The 18,475-nt window shown below is 42.1% G+C and overlaps 2 protein-coding genes and 1 long non-coding RNA gene across 3 annotated transcripts; 1 reads left to right on the top strand and 2 right to left on the bottom strand.

The window, feature by feature from the left end:
- Positions 1 to 1,577: 1,577 nt before the first annotated feature.
- CHCHD1 (coiled-coil-helix-coiled-coil-helix domain containing 1) lies at positions 1,578 to 2,809 on the bottom strand. The gene is made up of 3 exons (XM_061161840.1): positions 2,645 to 2,809; positions 2,401 to 2,519; positions 1,578 to 1,892 (listed from the first exon to the last, which is right to left on the bottom strand). The coding sequence occupies exons 1-3, from the start codon at positions 2,766 to 2,768 to the stop codon at positions 1,779 to 1,781; spliced, it is 357 nt and encodes a 118-aa protein (XP_061017823.1). The 5' UTR covers positions 2,769 to 2,809; the 3' UTR covers positions 1,578 to 1,778.
- Positions 2,810 to 2,816: 7 nt separating this feature from the next.
- On the top strand, positions 2,817 to 12,099 carry LOC133070117 (uncharacterized). Its single transcript, XR_009696079.1, has 3 exons — positions 2,817 to 3,884; positions 9,052 to 9,215; positions 10,829 to 12,099. It is a non-coding gene; the product is annotated as an uncharacterized LOC133070117 (long non-coding RNA).
- Positions 12,100 to 12,190: 91 nt separating this feature from the next.
- FUT11 (fucosyltransferase 11) lies at positions 12,191 to 18,399 on the bottom strand. The gene is made up of 3 exons (XM_061161835.1): positions 17,651 to 18,399; positions 16,920 to 17,545; positions 12,191 to 15,532 (listed from the first exon to the last, which is right to left on the bottom strand). The coding sequence occupies exons 1-3, from the start codon at positions 18,356 to 18,358 to the stop codon at positions 15,385 to 15,387; spliced, it is 1,482 nt and encodes a 493-aa protein (XP_061017818.1). The 5' UTR covers positions 18,359 to 18,399; the 3' UTR covers positions 12,191 to 15,384.
- Positions 18,400 to 18,475: the final 76 nt, after the last annotated feature.

Raw genomic sequence — 18,475 nt, 5'->3', positions numbered from 1 at the left:
GTCTAATTGGCGAAGCACCAGGAAAAGAAGGCGTTTGATTTCGGGAGGTGGTAGTCCTGTTGTCAGTGGGGCCTTTGAGTCTAGATGTTCCTAACCTCTTTTATGTGTGTGCCATAGCAACCTGGTGAAGACCCGGGGACCCGCCCCCCCCCCCCCCCCCCCGCAATAGTTTTTTTTAAAGTATTTATTTGTATTTTGGGGGCCACATGTGGAATCTTAGTTTCCTGAACAGGGGTTGAACCTGCGCCCCCTGCACTGGAAGCAGAGTATTAATCACTGGACCACCTGGGAGGTCCCTCAGATTGTTTATAAATAGACTAAATCAAAGAATTATAAAGAAAATATTTTATGTTGAAATACAATTAATAAAATCTAGCTGCAAGTTTAACTACCATAATTTTGAAGTTCAGTTCAGTCGCTCAGTCGTGTCTGACTCTTTGCCACCCCATGGACTGCAGCACTCCAGGTTTCCCTGTGATGAGTATAAATATTGAGACATCTGTAACTGTAATGTATAAAATATTGTGGTTTCATATAGGTATTGCTAATAATACTGTTGTTTCCCAGTGCTAACTGAAATACTCAATTTCAGTTGTGGTTAAAGATAACTTTTTCTCTTCTTATTCATATTCACAGACCTCTTACTGGGAGTCTATTGACCAAAGGTTAAGAACTTCAAGGCTAGTCCACAGTACCTAAGCACTGAACTTCTTCCTAACAGCCTCAGCTGGCAGAATAGGCAGTTGTCCAGTGCTCCATCAATGGGGTGTGTGGGGGGGGCGCGTTAAAGAAGGCTCGGCCCTTTCTTTTATCTTAATAATTATCCCACTGTAGTTTTAAAACCCCCACTGATCCCTTTGTATATTTAATGGGGATATATGTGCTGTAAAGTACATAGAAAAAGTTAACTCAGTATGTCTGAAAGGGCAGGCTATAGAATATCAAGAGGTCACAAAAGTAAATGCCTTCAGCAACTAGGCAGATAACTTAATGACACTACTGAACAGGTGATACATAAAGATGATAATTGCCAATTAAGTCTCAGTCTCACCACTTGGGGGAGTCCCACGGCCAGATCTCTGGAGAATGGAGATAATCAACACTTTTGATTAATCTTTATTTCCATGTGGGGATAAGAAACTAGGGTTGTCAGGTCTTTTTTTTTTTTTTTTAAGGGAAGCTAAAAAGTGGACTTTTTATGACATTTTTTCTATTATGGTCAGCTAATTTAAATTTTAACTGTGTGGGCCAAATAAAATTCATCTGCAGTAACTGTGGATTATTAATCTGTGAACCTCTGATTATTCCAGCAGCACCTTACAGAGGCTATGCACAAAAATAGGTTGTCTCTAAATATACTTACAGATGATGGCAAAAAAACGGCATATATGGATAACAACCTTAATGCATCCAAAGGCAAGGGCACTAAATGGTATAAAGGACCTCAATTGCAGGACAACACAAAGGTTTTTGTCCTGCTCCTGCTGCAAATCAGGGAGCAAAGACCTTTCAGAATGTAGGGGAGGACACAAGGTTCAACTATGGTGGGAGTACCTAATCCACGACAAAAGGCCAAGTTCTCTTCAGAAAATTTTATTTCAAAATAAAGCAAAATTTCCATTCACGTAATGTTTCCAAAGTGTAAAAAAAAAAAAAAAAAGACAGGTGTTTTGCCTCCTTCTACTCTTCAAAGAGAGCATGGCAGTGCAAATATCTCTAAAATGCCTCTATTTAGTTCTCAGAAGCTAAGTCCAGTCATTGAAAATGCTTCTCCATTTTCAGCTGACGTGAGGTTTGTTAGGAAACCTCTGTAGCAGCTTATTCAATTTCTTGGGGGGTAAACTCCCCAACTCTCCCAGATCCTCCTGGATTGATCTCATTTTTCGGGCTGCCTGAAAACACAGAACAAAAATTAAAATGACAGTCCTGAAGTAGGCCTGGACCTAAGCTAAGACTTCTCACACAACCCAAATTACACTAAGGTGTTAACCAGGCTGGAGATCTGTGTCATCTTCCCAGTTCCCTTTCATTCATAGGACTTGGGATCCACGAATGATTGTAAAATCTGAATTATACAATTTAGTATACAATTGCCAGCCAGCAATTTAGTCTGGAAACCAAACCACCTGTCCTTTACTGTCTCTAGTTTACGTTAAACAATAATGTCTATTTGATCAGCAATTTAAACTTTAAAAAGTGGCTTTCCCATGCATGTCTTCGCTTGATAAAAAAAATTCTGTAAAACGAATATTAATGATGAACCTCATTTTGCACCCGGTAAAGCTGAAAGCAATGAAACAAATCGCTCAGCATTACAGAGATTTCAAAACAGTACCCTGAACCATTACTGTATGCCCCCTATTTTCCTCCCAAAACGGCACCCCAGAAGCCTCCTGTCACCTCAGCCCGCGAAGCACAATCGAAGAAGTCCCGGATCTCTTTTTTGCACGCTTCGTCGCGGAATTCATTCTGCTTCCAGCAGGCCATCATTATCGACATCTCCGTGATACAGGTCGCCTCTGGAGGGGCAGAACGGGAGGATCCTCAGTCACAAAGAAACCCTTACTTTCCGACCCTCCCACCCAGTAGCCTCCAGCACTACTCCGGCTTCCGCACTGGGGCCTCCGAGGCTCCGAAGACTCACCGCCCTTCTCCCGGCGCCGTTCCCCGACATGGTCAGCTAGGATGAGGGGCTTATTGGGCTTCAGTATAGGCTTCCGCGGGTTCCCAAGCCGTGCTAGCCGACCGCGGAGGCTTGGCGTCGCCATTGCACATCGAGCTCCCGGCAGGCTCTGCGGCGCCGTGCGTGACCCTGCGTGACCCCTACCAGCTCGCTAAGGCTCGGCTGCAACCCACCCAACTCCCGCCCCAGGATGCTGTTCATTCTTTTCTTGGCGGGGTCGCCTTGATTCCGGTTTCGGAACTTGTGTGGACACTTGTGCAGGTTAGGAAGAGAATCTTTGGGGCTGTTTTGTGGGTCCACGCTGACTCTTTTGTGAACTCTGGGCCCTAAAGTCTTGGGCAGTACTGGGGCCAGGAACACCCAGGAAAGAGCGCACGTTTCCGGTGGTAAAGTCTGCATTAGAGAGTGATTGACATAGGCAAGGACAGAGAGGATGGGAGCGGATCAAAATGTGAGACTTTAAGATGCTAAATTGGGAATGGTTTAATTTTAATAAACTTTAAAGAACCGATGGTTTTGATTACCTTTAGAGCCACTTCGAAGCCGCGAAGAAAAATAGGTTCGTATATTTGAACAACTGCTGCGGCTTAAAGAATTGTTTTTGTAGGAGACAGGCCTACTAAAAGGCCTGACAAAAGAATTAAACAATCTTGCTGAGAGGACATGATTCAGTCCTCTGATTCAGTGTGTGACTCCTGAAGGAATCCAAGAAGGAACAGAAAACATCTTGAAAGCAGGATGTACGCCTGCGGATGGAAAGCCATCAACAGACTGTTCCTATCCTTGGTGCCTGGGAGGCACATAAAGATTACCTGGGTCTCTGTCCTTGAGGCAGAAAAAGGGGGATACAAAAATATTAAATGTTAACTGCGCAGGATTATGACTGAAGGCCACCTGGCCCGCTGTGCTCATGTACACACATACAAGCAAGTCTCAAAAAGTATAATAAAGCAGACTTGAGATCAGTTTGGGTACCTTCACCTCGTGGGGCTGTTGGTCCCCTGATCCCTGCTGTAACTTTCTTGAGTGTTTCTCATTCTTTCGCCATGGTGGCACTTTGGAGAACCTGTGTTGTCGAGCTGGACTTGACAAGTGGCGCCCCATCAGGGACCTGAAAGTGAAACCAGCTTTGGAAGCTTCTCCTTAGGAGGCAAGGAACACGGGGAATTCTGACTGAAGAGGTGGACCTGGAAAGTACCTGGTGAGTACACCCCATGGATAATTCAGTCAGGGTAACAATGGGGCATGGGTTGCCATTTCCTTTTCTAGAGGATCTTCCCGACCTAGGGATTGAACCCTGGTCTCCCGCATTGTAGGCAGACTCTTTACCATCTGAGCCACAAGGGAAGCCCTAAGCATACCGGGTATATGCAAGTCTTGAAGACTTCGTTGAAAAACTCGGGAGTGCAAGTTTCTCATTCTACTTTAAAAGACTTACTTTCTGCTATTGAAAAACATTGCTATTGACTTGATCCAGGTAGAGGGACTTTAAGGTATAAAGAGTAGCAAGAAATTATGTGTTGCCTGCGCAGAGCTTATCATAGTGGGGTATCATAGTGGGGAACGTATTCATTTGGTCACTGGGGAATCTTATTAGCACTGCACTAGGACTTTTACATTCAGAAGCCTCCGATTCTGAAGATTCTATAGAGACAATACATGAACAGTCAGAGAATGAATCTCGTTTATATGAGAATAGTGATTCTGAAGGGGAAAAAGCACCTCTGCACCACAAACGAAAAGGGCGAAAGAAAATAAAATCATATGGTAGTAATGATCATTTCCCCATGGTTAATGTGGCTCATCCTTCAGCACCCTTAAGGGAGCCACCCCCTTTAGATCCGGAAACTCCATGGGATGACATTTTGAAACCTCCTCTGACAGTGCCCAACCATATTTCTCCCTTTCAAAGGGGAATTAGACAGGCACAACTACAAGGGGATGAAGATGCCCTAGCCCTCCCTGTGGTAGTCACTCAGGTTTCCCCTGGTCCACAAGATCCACAAGGTGCTATTACTTACGATTATCATCCTCTTCCTTTTAAGACAGTCAAAGAGATAAAACAAGCATGTACACAATATGGTACTAACTCTCCATATACTATGGGTTTAATTCAAGGACTTTGACAAGCTGAAATGCTGATCCCTTTTGACTGAGATATGGTTGCAAGAACTTGTTTATCATCCTCTGAATTTTTACAGTTTAAAACCTGGTGGCAAGATGAAACAAATCAACAAGCTCATAAAAATGCTGCTTCAAATCCACCTATTAACATTTCCTTGGAACAGCTGATGGGGTCAGGAGGATATTTTGGAATACAGGCTCAATTACAATTTGATGATCAGGTCCTCTCCCAAGTACGATTTGTATGTTTAAGAGCTTGGGAAAAACTTAATCCTCCTGGACATACTACTCCATCATTTACACAAGTTAGTCTAATGGAGACCCTTATGTTGACTTTATAGCCAGACTTTGACAAAATTTAATGAGCACGGTAGCTCAGCCTAATCTAAGGGACATTCTTTTACAGCTGTTGGCTTATGGCAATGCTAACTCTCAATGCCAAAAGGCTCTCCAACCTTTAAAAGGTCAGGGAAGCAACTTGGAAGATTATATAAAGGTGTGTCATGATATTGGATCAGAACCCTATAAGATGCAATTATTGGCACAGACCCTTTCAAAAGGAAAAAAGGACAATAAAATTAAATGTCATGGATGCAGAAAACTGGGACATATGAAAAAAGATTGTAAAATAAAAAATAATAATGATTAAAAAAGGGAAGCTAAGTCCCCTGGATTATGTTCTAAATGTCAAAAAGGAAATCATTGGGCTAATCAATGCCATTCCAAATTTCATAAAGATAGGACTCCTCTGTTGGGAGACGCCTTTTGGGGCCCAGCTGGGGCTCCCCAAACAATCCAAGTTCATGGAATGCAGTCCCATTCACATGTCCCACTCAAATATTAGAAAACAATCAATCTATGATTTACTTCCAGCAACCTCAGGCAGCGCAACAATAGATATTCCTGCCCTAGATAATCAATTATTGATGCCATCTATGGGAATATGTAAAATTCCTACAGGAATATGGGGTCCTCTTCCCAAAAACACTGTTGGACTTATGGTTGGTAGAAGTAGTCTAACTATAAAGGGCATTCAAATACACATTGGAATCACTGAAGATTTTGAAGGGGAAATTCATGTTATGAAGAGCACTAATATACCATATCAAATAAAAGAGAGACCGAATTATACAACTCCTTCTCTTTCCTTACATAAAGATTAATAATTCCCCTAGAAAAAGAGAAGGAGGATTTGGAAGTATAGGAAAACAAGTATATTGGCCGACCTGTGTTACTGATGAGAGACCAAAACTAGATATAGAAATAATGGGAAAGAGATTCTCTGGGCTCATGGATACAGGAGCTGATGTTTCAATAATAGCTATAAAACATTGGCCTCACTCCTGACCATTAAAATCAGTTCCTACTGTTATAACAGGAATAGGGACTATGAATAATACCTCTCAAAGCTCTCAACCTATGCTCTGTAAAGGCCCAGAACAACAAACTGCCACTTTGCAACCTCTGATTGCAGATATTCCAATCAATTTTGGGGGCGAGATTTATGAATGCAATGGGGAGCATATGTAACCATACCCACTATATCCCCACAAGCTAAACAAATTATGGCCAATATGGGATATAACCCTTTGCAAAATCCAAATTTATCCTAGGGCCACTGCTTCAAAAAAAACTGCATTGAAACTGACTTGGCTTTCAGAAAAAACCATGTAGATGGAGCAGTGGCCCTTAACCAGAGAAAAATTGGAAGCATTATATGAGCTAATAATAGAACATAAAGAACAAGGACATATAATTGAATCTACTAGCCCCTGGAACTCCCCAGTTTTTGTTATAAAAAAAAAATCAGGTAAATGGAGAATATTAACAGACCTAAGAAAAATTAATGTTGTAATCGAACGCATGGGAGCCTTATAGCCAGGTATTCTCTTACCATCTATGATTCCTAAAAAATGACATCTTACAATAATAGACTTAAAAGATTGTTTTTTTTACTATTCCTTTAGACCCTCCTGATGCTCCTAAGTTTGCTTTTACTGTCCCTAGCATTAATACCAGTCAGAGATATCAATGGACTGTCTTACCCCAAGGAATGATGAACAGTCCTACTTTATGTCAAATTTTTATTAATCAGCCCTTATCTATCATTAGACAAAAATATCCCCAAGCTTATGTTATACATTATATGAATGATATTTTATTGGCTCATCCAGATAATCAGTTATTGCACCATATATTTTTAGACACTCAAAATATAGTAAAAGAATTTGGTTTAATAATTGCCCCAGATAAAATACAGAAAATAATTATTTGGGATACATTCTTAATCATTATACAGTATCCCCTCAAAAGATACAAATTAGAACTGATCACCTTAATATTCTGAACAACTTTCAAAAATTAGTAGGAGATATTAATTGGTTACGACCTAAACTGGGTATCCCTAATTATGCTTTGACAAATTTATTTAATACTCTAAAAGGAGATACAGATCTCAACAGTCCACGAACACTTACAGCTGAAGCCAATCGAGAATTATAAGAAATTAATCAAGGCATACAAGAAAAACAGTTATCTCGAATTAATATTCAACAACCTTTAACTGCTTTAATTATGCCTACACCTCATTCTCCTATAGGAATAATAGGGCAAAATGAATTTATAATTAGAATGGGTATTTTTACCCTATAAACAAACAAAATTATTGACTACCTATGTAGACCTTATTAGTAAATTGCTTTTTAAATTGAGGACTCGTATTTGACAAATTTCAGGATATGATCCCAAATATATAATAGTTCCTTTAGCTAAAGATCAGATAGAATGACTTTTTGCACAAAACATGGAATGGCAGATAGCATTATCTGATTTTATTGGTACAATTGATTGTCACTATCCATCTTCTAAATTAATTAATTTTCTTAAAAAACATGTTTTACATTGCCTAGAATAACTAAAACAGAACCGATCAAGTGTGCTCCTATCTTTTTTACAGATGCAAATAAAGAATGTAAAGCTGGATATTATGGTCCAACCACCAAAATTTGGCAGTCATCATATTCATCAATAAAACAAGCTGAACTAGATGCCATAATTACTGTCCTGTCAGACATTCTAGTACCCATTAATATTATCTCAGATTCTCAATATGTTGTTAAGGTAACTTTCCAGATAGAGACTATTCATATTCCTGTCTCGGACCCTCCCATTCATCAGTTATTTTTGAAATTACAAGATATAGTTGGGAATCGACAATTTCCATTTCATATTACTCATATCCGCTCTCAATCTCAATTACCAGGACCTTTATCAGAAGGTAATGACCAGATTGATGTTAAATTAACTACATTCCTTACTCCCACTCAGTTTCATGACTTAACTTACTTTAACGTCAGAGGATTACAACATCGATTTCAATTATCCTGACAACAAGCTAAAAATACTGTTTCTCGATGCCCTACATGTCAGACTTCCACAATAGTGCCCATAAATCAGGAAGGCGTAATTCCTCGTAGATTATATCCTAATGACTTATGGCAAACTGATGTTACTCATATGCCCTCTTTTGGTAATTTAGGTTTAATACATGTTTCCGTTGACACATATTCTGGAATGATTTTTGCTTCAGTTCATAATGGAGAATCAACTACTCAATGTATCCCTCATTTACAACAAGCTTTTGCCTATATGGGCCTACCAGAAACTATAAAAACTAACAATGGGCCTTCTTATAAAGGTCATATCTTTCAAACATTTTTAGCTAACTGGTCTATTAAACATATTACAGGCATTCCTTATAATCCTCAAGGACAAGCCATCATCAAACGTGCCCACCTAACTTTAGAACTTATACTACCAAAACAAAAAGGGGGAGAACAGTATGGCTTGGGACCTCTTTCCCCTATTAAAGGATAAAATAGCTCTAGCTGTTTTTACACTAAATTTTTTGGACATAAGAGGGCTATATTAAAAAAAAAAAAAGAGGGGTATATGAGAAACCAGCAGCTGAGGTTCACTGGAACTTTTCACAACAGACTAAAGATACTTCCCTTAAAGTTTCTCCCTTACAGGAGGTTTGGCAAAAAATAATGTGGAGAGGACAGGGAATGGAAGCAGGGTATCATGCTTAAACAAGGAAGAGGGTATGCTCTTATCTTAATAGAGGAAAATGAACACCAATGGATCCTGAGGAGGAGAATCTGGTACTGGAGGGGAAAAAACATGATTTGATATAGACCCACTTTCCAGACCTCTGACGCATGCCCTATCACACCTTACATTAGAACCTGGGCCTGCCAAGACCAAGCGAATGTGAACTGCTACAATACCCACTTGGGGGCAGATAAAAAAGTTATCACAGGAAGCTGAGAGCCTAGTTCATCATCGTGGCCTTCCAAAAACATCTGCCAATCTACTACTGGCTATGGTAACCCTTATCACAATGTCGGTAAGTGTTCAAGCTGATTCCAGTCGTCATTATTGGGCATATATTCCCAATCCTCCTTTATTAAGACCCATTACATAGGAAGATTCAGTATTCCCATATTTATCAATGATTCAGCCTGGCTTCCTGGTCCTTATGATCAAAGCCTTCCTTTAAAAAAGGAAGAAGGATGATCTCTAAAAAATTATACAGTAAGAACAAACAGCACATCCATTTGTATAGGATTTGGAGAATTCTGTTTAAAGACAGGATTCCAGGGATGGCTTTCTATTGTAGAAAAGCCTGGAGAGAATAAGAACACTTTTTTTTTTCTTATTAACAGCACTTACTTTTAAAGAAAGAGAAAATTCCACCATACATCATAGTGGTCCTAATCTTCCAGGCTGTGCTTTAAGAACAGGATGTGGTATGGATGGAGGACAGGATCCAGTGGGAAAATTTTAGAGGGTCTGAAGGTCATCTGTTACCAAATACTCCTGAGGGACAGATATAGTTTGGGGCCCTAGAAGAACACCTGAGATTAAAGGAACAAATATTTCTAGTCCACGGCTGTATCATCATGAGGCATGTGGGACTGCATCTTTGACATGGCATAGAGAGGGATTTGCCCCCCGAGCCGTTCCTCACCTCATCCATCACCCAGGACAGAATGCGATTTGGGAGGCGCCTATGGCCTCCAAAACCCTTAAGGCTTGCAATGGCCGTTACACTGAATGTCTTAAATGATCCTATGGCAACTTTTTTTTTTTTTTTTTTCTAAGGCAACTTTTAATTTTACTAAAAATTCTACTCATACTATTCAGGCCTGTGTAAGATTACCTTTTGTGTTTCTGTTAGGGCCAGCGATATATAACATTTCTACTGGTCTTATAAATTGTATAAATTGTTCTTTTTATACATGTTTAAACAATACCATTCCTTTCAGTGAATCTTGGCAAAGTATTTATGTTTTAAAAACTCGGACAGGTATTTGGATACCAGTGGATTTGCAAAGAGGCTGGCAAAAAAGCCCTACTCTTTATGCCATAGAAGAAATTATAAAAGCAACTTTAAAAAGAACAAAAAGATTTATTGGTATGTTAATAGCAGCTATTCTGGGAATTATAGCAATCACCACCACTACAGCAGTGCCCAGAATAGCATTGCATCAATCTGTTCATTTTGTACAAGAATGGCATAAGGATGCAGACGTTCTTTGGTCCACTCAACAAAAAATAGATGAAAAATTGGCTTCACAAGTGGCTGACTTACAACAATCTGTTATTTTATTGGGAGGTCAATTGGTAAGTCTACAAAAACAATTAAGACTAAAGTGTGACTGGAATTACACATCATTCTGTGTGACTGCACATAAATGTGATCAATTGACTTTTAACTGGGATAAAGTTAAACTACACTTACTAAATCAAGGAAATATTACATTAGATATACAAGAGTTACAATGTGACATTCTAGACACCTTTAATAAAAAACTTGATGTGATTACTGGCTCTTCTTTGTTTAATGCTATAGCTGAAGGAGTGCCTTAAATCCTCTCAAACAAATCAAATCCTATGGTTATGGACTTATAAGTAGTTGCAGTGTTTTATTAATCATTCTGTTTTGTCTCTGTGTAGTCTGGAGAAGAACAAGAAAGAAGCAGCAGCAACAGTTAGCCTTCTTGACTATATTCAGTTATCTACAAAAACAAAAAGGGGGAGATGTAGGAGACAGGCCTACTAAAAGGCCTGACAAAAGAATTAAACAATCTTGCTGAGAGGACATGATTCAGTATGTGACTCCTGAAGGAATCCAAGAAGGAACAGAAAACATCTTGAAAGCAGGATGTACGCCTGCAGATGGAAAGCCATCAACAGACTGTTCCTATCCTTGGTGCCTGGGAGGCACATAAAGATTACCTGGGTCTCTGTCCTTGAGGCAGAAAAAGGGGGATACAAAGATATTAAATGTTAACTGCGCAGGATTATGACTGAAGGCCACCTGGCCCGCTGTGCTCATGTACACACATACAAGCAAGTCTCAAAAAGTATAATAAAGCAGACTTGAGATCAGTTTGGGTACCTTCACCTTGTGGGGCTGTTGGTTCCCTGATCCCCACTGTAACTTTGTTTCTCATTCTTTCGCCATGGTGGCACTTTGGGAACCTGTGCTGTCGAGCTGGACTCGACAGTTTTCTCATTTGTAGTGATGTCATTGGATAAGGTGAGGTTTAAGCACTTTCTCACATTCGTCATTTTATTTAATCTTCTCGCCAATCCTGCGAAGATACTTTGCAGTATCATTTCTATTTATACATTTGGCCCTTGGATTGTAATGCCTAGCTTTAACTAGACTTGGTGCTAAGTGACCTTTTTTTCCCCCTGCCCCTCTGAAGTGACTTAGCTGTTTACAAAACTCAGTCCAAAGAGGTACCACTGATGCTCAAGGCATTTACACATGATCTCCAAGAAATGTTTCTGGTAATGGAAGCATAACTTGGACAGCCTTATAGTTCATAAGATGATTACTTTGGAGGAGCAGTATTTATTTGGTTATGTAAATTGAGTGTGTGCTAATCACTTGTCACAGATACTTAAAATCTTCCCATTTATCTCTGCATGACTGGTTCTTTTTGCTCTGTTGGGTCTCACTTCATGTCAAAGACGAGTTCCCTGACTTCCATGCAAACCACCATCAACATGTTTTATTTTCTTCATAGTACCTATCATCGTCTGGATTATCTTGTCCATTTATTGTTTGTTTACGGCCTTAACCCCAACGCCCATTTAAAATGTACCCATAATGAGAGAAGGGACCTTGTCAATCTTGTTTAGTGCTGTATCCTAGGGCCTAGAGTAGTGCCAATACATACTTGTTTTTTTAATTTTTTTTATTTTTTTTTATACATACTTGTTAAATGAACAAATGTTTGAAATATTTTTGCAAGTCTCCAACTTTACCATGTTCACCCCAGAAATAAAGTCAAGCAGAAGACACTGTTTAAAAAGAAGCCATTTATTATACAAAATTAAACCTGAGACAATAGAAAATAGCAACGCTTGGGAATTATAAAGGCATCAGCCCCATGCTCCACCCCCACTCCAGCAACACAAATAAAGTTGATTCCTATCGGACACTTCTACCACTAATAACCTCAAGCCTGCTGTGGTCTACACAGCAGGCTGGGCCCCAAACCACAGAAAGTTCACATTGCTTGCTTTCTCCACAGAGAAAGTGAAGCCGTTGGATAGCCGTGTGGCTACTTCTGGTTCTGCTTTCCCTTGTGGAAAGGTAGCACCTGGTTTACCCTGCTCTTTTGTGGAATAATTTTGTGGTAAGAGGAATAAAGAAGAAAGTCTCGGAAGCACTGACCACAAACCAGGGAGGAGTCTCCATCCACAATCATTCATAAACAACTGGCCTACTTTGTACATAAAAGTGCTAAGGTAGTGCCAGTTTAACTGGTGTAATTAAACACGAGAAGTAAGAATGATTCTACACCTTGCATAACCATTGCCTACCCATTTTATTGCACATAATGAAATTTGAGTCCTAACCTTAGTTTGCACTTGGGTAATACTGTATTTTGTATACGGTATAAACTGGTGTCTGCATTTAAATAGCTTGCATACTTAGAAATCAGAGTCCCGAATTTGGCTTTTGTAAGAGTCTGTACTATATCAAATTTTAACATAAGTATTTTCAAAGGTCTGTCTTTCTTGTTCTTTTCTGCAAAAGTCCAAACAGAAAACTTCCCATGCTGTTATGAAGGGCCCTTTTTTTTCTTGGCTGCTCCTTGGGGTATGTGGGATCTTAGTTCGGGACCAGGGAACTAAGGATCAAATTTACCCCGCTGCATTGGAAGGCAGAATCTTAAACACTGGACTGCTAAGGAAGTCCTGAAGGGCATTTTTTATTAAATGAGAAAAGGGAGTTCCCTGGTGGTCCAGTGGTTGGGACTCTGCTCTTTCACTGCCACGGGCCCAGATTCAGTCCCAGGTCAGGGAACTGATGTCCCACAAGCTGTGTGGCACAGTCAAAAAAAGAAAAAAAGAATCACCCTGGCAGTGAAATCCAGCCTAAATTATAACTTCCGTTGGCTACATCTTCAAAGGTCACAATAAGTATGGGGCCCTAGTGGAAGCATCACATATGTATATATGAAAGTGAAAATCCAACTGTGACCCCATGAACTATACACAGTCCATGGAATTCTCCAGGCCAGAATACTGGAGTGGGTAGCCTTTCCCTTCTCCAGGGGATTTTCCCAACACAGGGATCGAACCCAGGTCTCCCACACTGCAGGCGGATCCTTTACCAGCTGAGCCACAAGGGAAGCCCAATATACATATGAGCACCCCACATATATAAATTTTTATTGTGAGGTCTGTTGGAGCATTTCCATTTTGTGGGATATTGTATAGTTTCATGTCAGCCAGAAATTGTAAAGTCTCTGATCTTTACCCCATTCAAAGGAAGTGCCATTATGTTTTAAAATAAACACTTGATGTTAGCTTTGATGTAAATAAAGAGCTAGATTTTTTAAATTTAAAAACAAACTGGTATATCACACATGGAACAGCTTAGCAGGCTGTTCAATATTAAAACCTTGTAGATACCCAAGGTTCTATTATACATAGTCTATACTGAAGTCATAAGCATCATCTTCCTCTTCAGTCTTTACAACCACATATATATGTCTGTATATAATGTGTGTGTATATACACATGCATACACACTAATTTAAACCAGATATATTGATAAGCTATGGGATTTCTCTAGTGATAATTCATTAATATATTACAACCAGTGTAGTTCTAAGATCCAAGGTGTTCTTCCTTGTTCCACTGCCCCAGAAAAAGCAGACGATCTCCCTCTCCATTAAGCTGTATGTTTAAACCACAGTAATAGAAGTGTTTGGCTACCTCCCCAAATCTAACAACTTTTTATTTAGCCAGCCAGTCATGATGGCTTAAATGTCTTGCTTCACCTCTCAACCCCTTGGGTTTAGGGCCTTGGGTGGACTTCATCAAAATATGGTCTCAGTAAGTACTATAAAGTTATGCACTGTAACAGTAATAGAATGAAGTTGGAATGTTTATCCCACTTAAAAGTGCCACAGAATATGAGATAATATGAGATGATTACTAGAGCTATATTGCTGGGCTGTTTCTTCCACCGTAGTTTTCATGAGTTTTGGGGGGAAATGGACTTTTGTAGCATATAAAGATAATAAAATAGAAGAGTTCATTAGGCAGACAGAAAAAGACCAAAGACCTATAAAAATCTGCACTTTGATTCATATTGACCTATTTTTAACCTTCTGAAATGACGACTTTTTCTGCTATCATTTCCAGCCTGAGTCTCCATCTCTAATAAAGCAGGATGATTCCTTAAGTTGACATGGTATTTATTAGCCTCTGAATCTTGATATTCATGAGGTGAGAAGGAATTTCAGATATGCCCTAGATGTGAAGCAAATCAGCAGTAAGAAAAGGTGTCCGATCTATAGCCAGTTTAATGCAGGTGGAAATGAGTGTGGGAATGGTGGCAAGGCTACCCCATCTCCAACAGAAATTGTGGAAAATCAGGCAAGAAAAGCCATTCAAAATAAAAAGGCTGACATGAAAGGCAAAGTAAGTGATATAAAAAAAATACAACTCGAGAGAGCCAGGATACAACCCACCAGGAGTTTTGCTTCACCACCAACATAAACAGTTTATAAAGCTAGAGACAGGAATAGAAATTAGGAAAAGGTACTGAATAATGAGTAGTTTAAAGAATACAGGAGAGGTTTTCATACTTTAAACCTGGCCCATCTTACCTCATTCACAGCCAAGTACTAACATGTCCCAATCACGATTGAGAGGCAGAAAGAGCTAGAAAAATAAGAAGTTCTTTAAAAATTCTGTTGATCAGCACCTTGAATCAAATGGGGGTGTTTCAGGCTTCTGGTTTCCATTGAATCAAAAACTGGATGCCTTCATCTCTCCTTGAGAAGAGGCTCTATTATCATAGGCTGAGACCCTGGCTACACATGATTAGAATAAAATATCAGTGGATATAACTTACTCCTGGGATTCATGGTAAGATAGTGTTCATTAAGGACTTGTGCATCGGATATCCTTCATGTCCCATGGTTGAAGGACTTCCATCTCCTTAGCTCTGTCAAGTTAAATACTTGTATGAGCAATTAGAGATTTTGGTTCCTTTTCATGAAGATCTCTGTTAGGTAATCCCAAAATTTCCCCTGAAGTGTCTCATTGTTGTGGATCATGGCAGTGAGAGCTTCCCCCTGGTCCAGACCTTGCCAATAATCTTGGAGCCACATCTCCTTCCAGCTGAAACATCAAAGTGAGAGTTGGATTATGGAACCTCAAGACAACTATGAATCCTACCTTCCTCCCAATGGCCAAAGAAATCTTCAGCAGATACAGTGGCTTCTGGTTAGGACCAAGGATCTGCTTTGAGGGAAGGAAATGTGAAGTAAATCCAGTACTAATCCAAGTGACAGGCAGTGAGCCAAAAACACAAATTCATTATCCAAGCCCCCCCCCCACACATACACACATATCCCAGTTGAGTTAAATTTCCTGACTTGCCTGCTCTTGGTCTCCAAATGTGGAGGGAATTAAGAGGCAGGCAGAGCAGGGGCGAAACTATGGAAACAGTAATCTTCCTAAGAAAAGCAAGGGAGTGTATTTAGATGGTTACTTTTTATGTTACACCTGTTTCAGTAATCAAGAAGTGCAACAGTATCCAGTGTCTAGATGAGCCATAACCTGAATGTTTCTCTTTTTTTAATGTTACACTTTTCCTCTGATAAATCATATGTTCTGCACAAACTAGATACAAACTACCTGATGTAAATTACTGGATACAAATCCACTCCACTCCCAGGACCAAACTGTGCCAGCGCTCTGCCGCCATCCACTGTCCAAGGTGATCTCTGCAGGTTATTCCAGCAGTCTCAAACATCATCTTTTTTTCACCCCTCCCCTTACAGGTGTGGTTTGCTGCAAGTGGCTTCAACGTTTTTTTACCCCATCTCCTATGCTGGCCTTGTTTCCCAATGCCACCATCTTCTGCTGCCTACTTCAGTAGCCTCCTCACTTCCCTTCCAACCCACCATTGGCCACAATCATTAATCATCTTTTGAAAGCATCCCTTCTATTCTGTCTAGGACAAACATAATTTATCATCCAAATCAGGGTAATTTTAAGAGTGAAAGGAGATGCTGTTAATAGTTACACCAAGTTAACAGGTATAAACCCTGATTACTGCAGACAAACCTCCCTGGAAACACTTCTGTATTTCTCATCCACAGCCCCACCGTGTTGAAGATGCTCAATAAATAGCTGAGCTGATTTTCAGGACAGTCCAGCTCCAGAGCCTGGTATTCAGAATATGTATAACCTGGCCCAACTTTGTCCCTCATCACTTCCCTAAACAGGCTTTCTGCTCTAGTTGAAGCCTTTTTTGAAGCACTACTACAAACACTGTTTATAAAAGCTGATTTTCCTATGTTGTTGCTCTCAATTACCTCTCACATTTTCTACTGCTCTTGTGCAATTTGTCTTCTCTTAGACTCTTGATACCTTAAAGGCATAGTGACCTCATGTCATAATTTCCTTATACAACATCCCCTCAGCACCCAGGGCTAGTTTATTGCCTGCAGGAAGCAAGTCTGTAAATTTGACAGCCCCAGGGGACCCCAGCTATGCTTACCTGTCATTCTCAGGAATCTCTTCCACACTGCCAAAGCCAGGTGTGGGCACCGGGCAGTCCATGTGTGAAGGCTGGGCAATATGAGGCTCAGGGACCGGGCTGTTCCCAGGAGAGGCTGCATGGGCCTTCTCGGTATCCAGCCGCGCCAGTTCGTGGTCACAGACAAAACACTCAAAGCCATTAAGGTAGTTAGGCAGTAAGGGGTCATTCACTCCCCATTCGCGCTGCTTCAAACTATCCAGAAGGAACTGGTTAGTGACGCCCCCAGGTTGCTTGTATGCCAAGTATTTCATATATTCTTCATCATTTTTGTCCAGGAAGTCAATAAACTCTGCCAGCTTCTGCGGCGACTCAAAGTCGTCAATGAGGATGATGGAGTGGTTGTTCGGCATCCAGTCCCTCACAGAGGGAGAGCCGCGGTACACGGGTACAGCGCCGAGGTGCATGGGGCGCCACAGTTTTTCTGTCATGTAGTCGTCGCAGATGGCATTTTCGAGGGCCAAATGGAATTTATAGCGGGACAAGAAGGCCAAGAGCTCTGGATCCTCGGTGGTGGCTGTGGCTGTGTCCCGTAACCGCGGCGCGGGCAGCTCCCGATTCTGCAGGCACTTCCCATAGGAGTCCACCTGAGTGGGGTAGAGCACGGCCGTCAAGACGCACGGCCGTCAGGAGTCCCAGCCTCAGCCCCACGCGCCACCCTCCCCTTCCCGCCCTGCCCGGCCTTCACCCACCGGAATGTAGCGCATGAGCTCGCGCACGTAGCGGTCCCGGTCCGCAGGCACGTCGCAGTGGGACTGCAGATAGAGCAGCGGCGCGTAGCCGCGGCGGCGCCACTGTGCGCGCTCCTCGAGCGGAGGTGCCGCGCGGCGCAGGTAAGCGATCCCCGGCAGCCACTGCAGCGGCAGCGGGTAGTCCGAGTAGCGACTGAAGGTGGCGGTAAGGTTGAAGAGGCGGATGCCCGGACCGTGACTCAGCAAGAAGTTGTTCAGGGGCGACTCCTCGTGCAGAAGCGCCCAGCTCTGGTGCGCCAGGCGCGGAAGCGGCGCCTCGGACGCGCGGAAGTCGGTGCCGTAGAAGAGCAGCGCGCGCGTCCGCGAGTCTCCCCGCACCCGTCGGTCCCGGGACGCCACGCACGCGCCGCGCGCGCACTCGATGCGCTCCGAGTCTCCCTGGAAGTGAGGAAACAGCCCCGGACTCCACCACAGCAGCACCGGCAAGTCCACCGGTTCCTCCCTCCCGGGCCGCGGGGCCCCCGGACTGCGAGCCACCCCCACTGCGCCCAGCGCCGAAGGAGGCCGGAAAACCGCGCCATCCCACGGCTCCGCCCACCCCGCCTCCCCGCCGGTCTGCCCCTCCGCCGCGGGTCCTGGGCCTTTGGCCGCACAGATACCAAGCACTCCCAGGACAGCAAGCACAGACCCCGTGCGGCCGGCCCCCATGTCTACCCTGGCGGCCGACGCCCGCAGCACCGGTCCCCGCCTGGCTCTGAGTAGCGGTGGGACGAGGTCCTACGCCACAGGGACATGTAGCGCATGCGCGGCTTAGCGGCCAGCTCA

This window comes from Dama dama, chromosome 15, assembly GCF_033118175.1.
Source record: "Dama dama isolate Ldn47 chromosome 15, ASM3311817v1, whole genome shotgun sequence".
Lineage (NCBI taxonomy): Eukaryota > Metazoa > Chordata > Mammalia > Artiodactyla > Cervidae > Dama > Dama dama.
The sequence above is the reverse complement of the archived record's forward strand: the minus strand, read 5'-3'. Positions and strand labels throughout refer to the sequence as shown.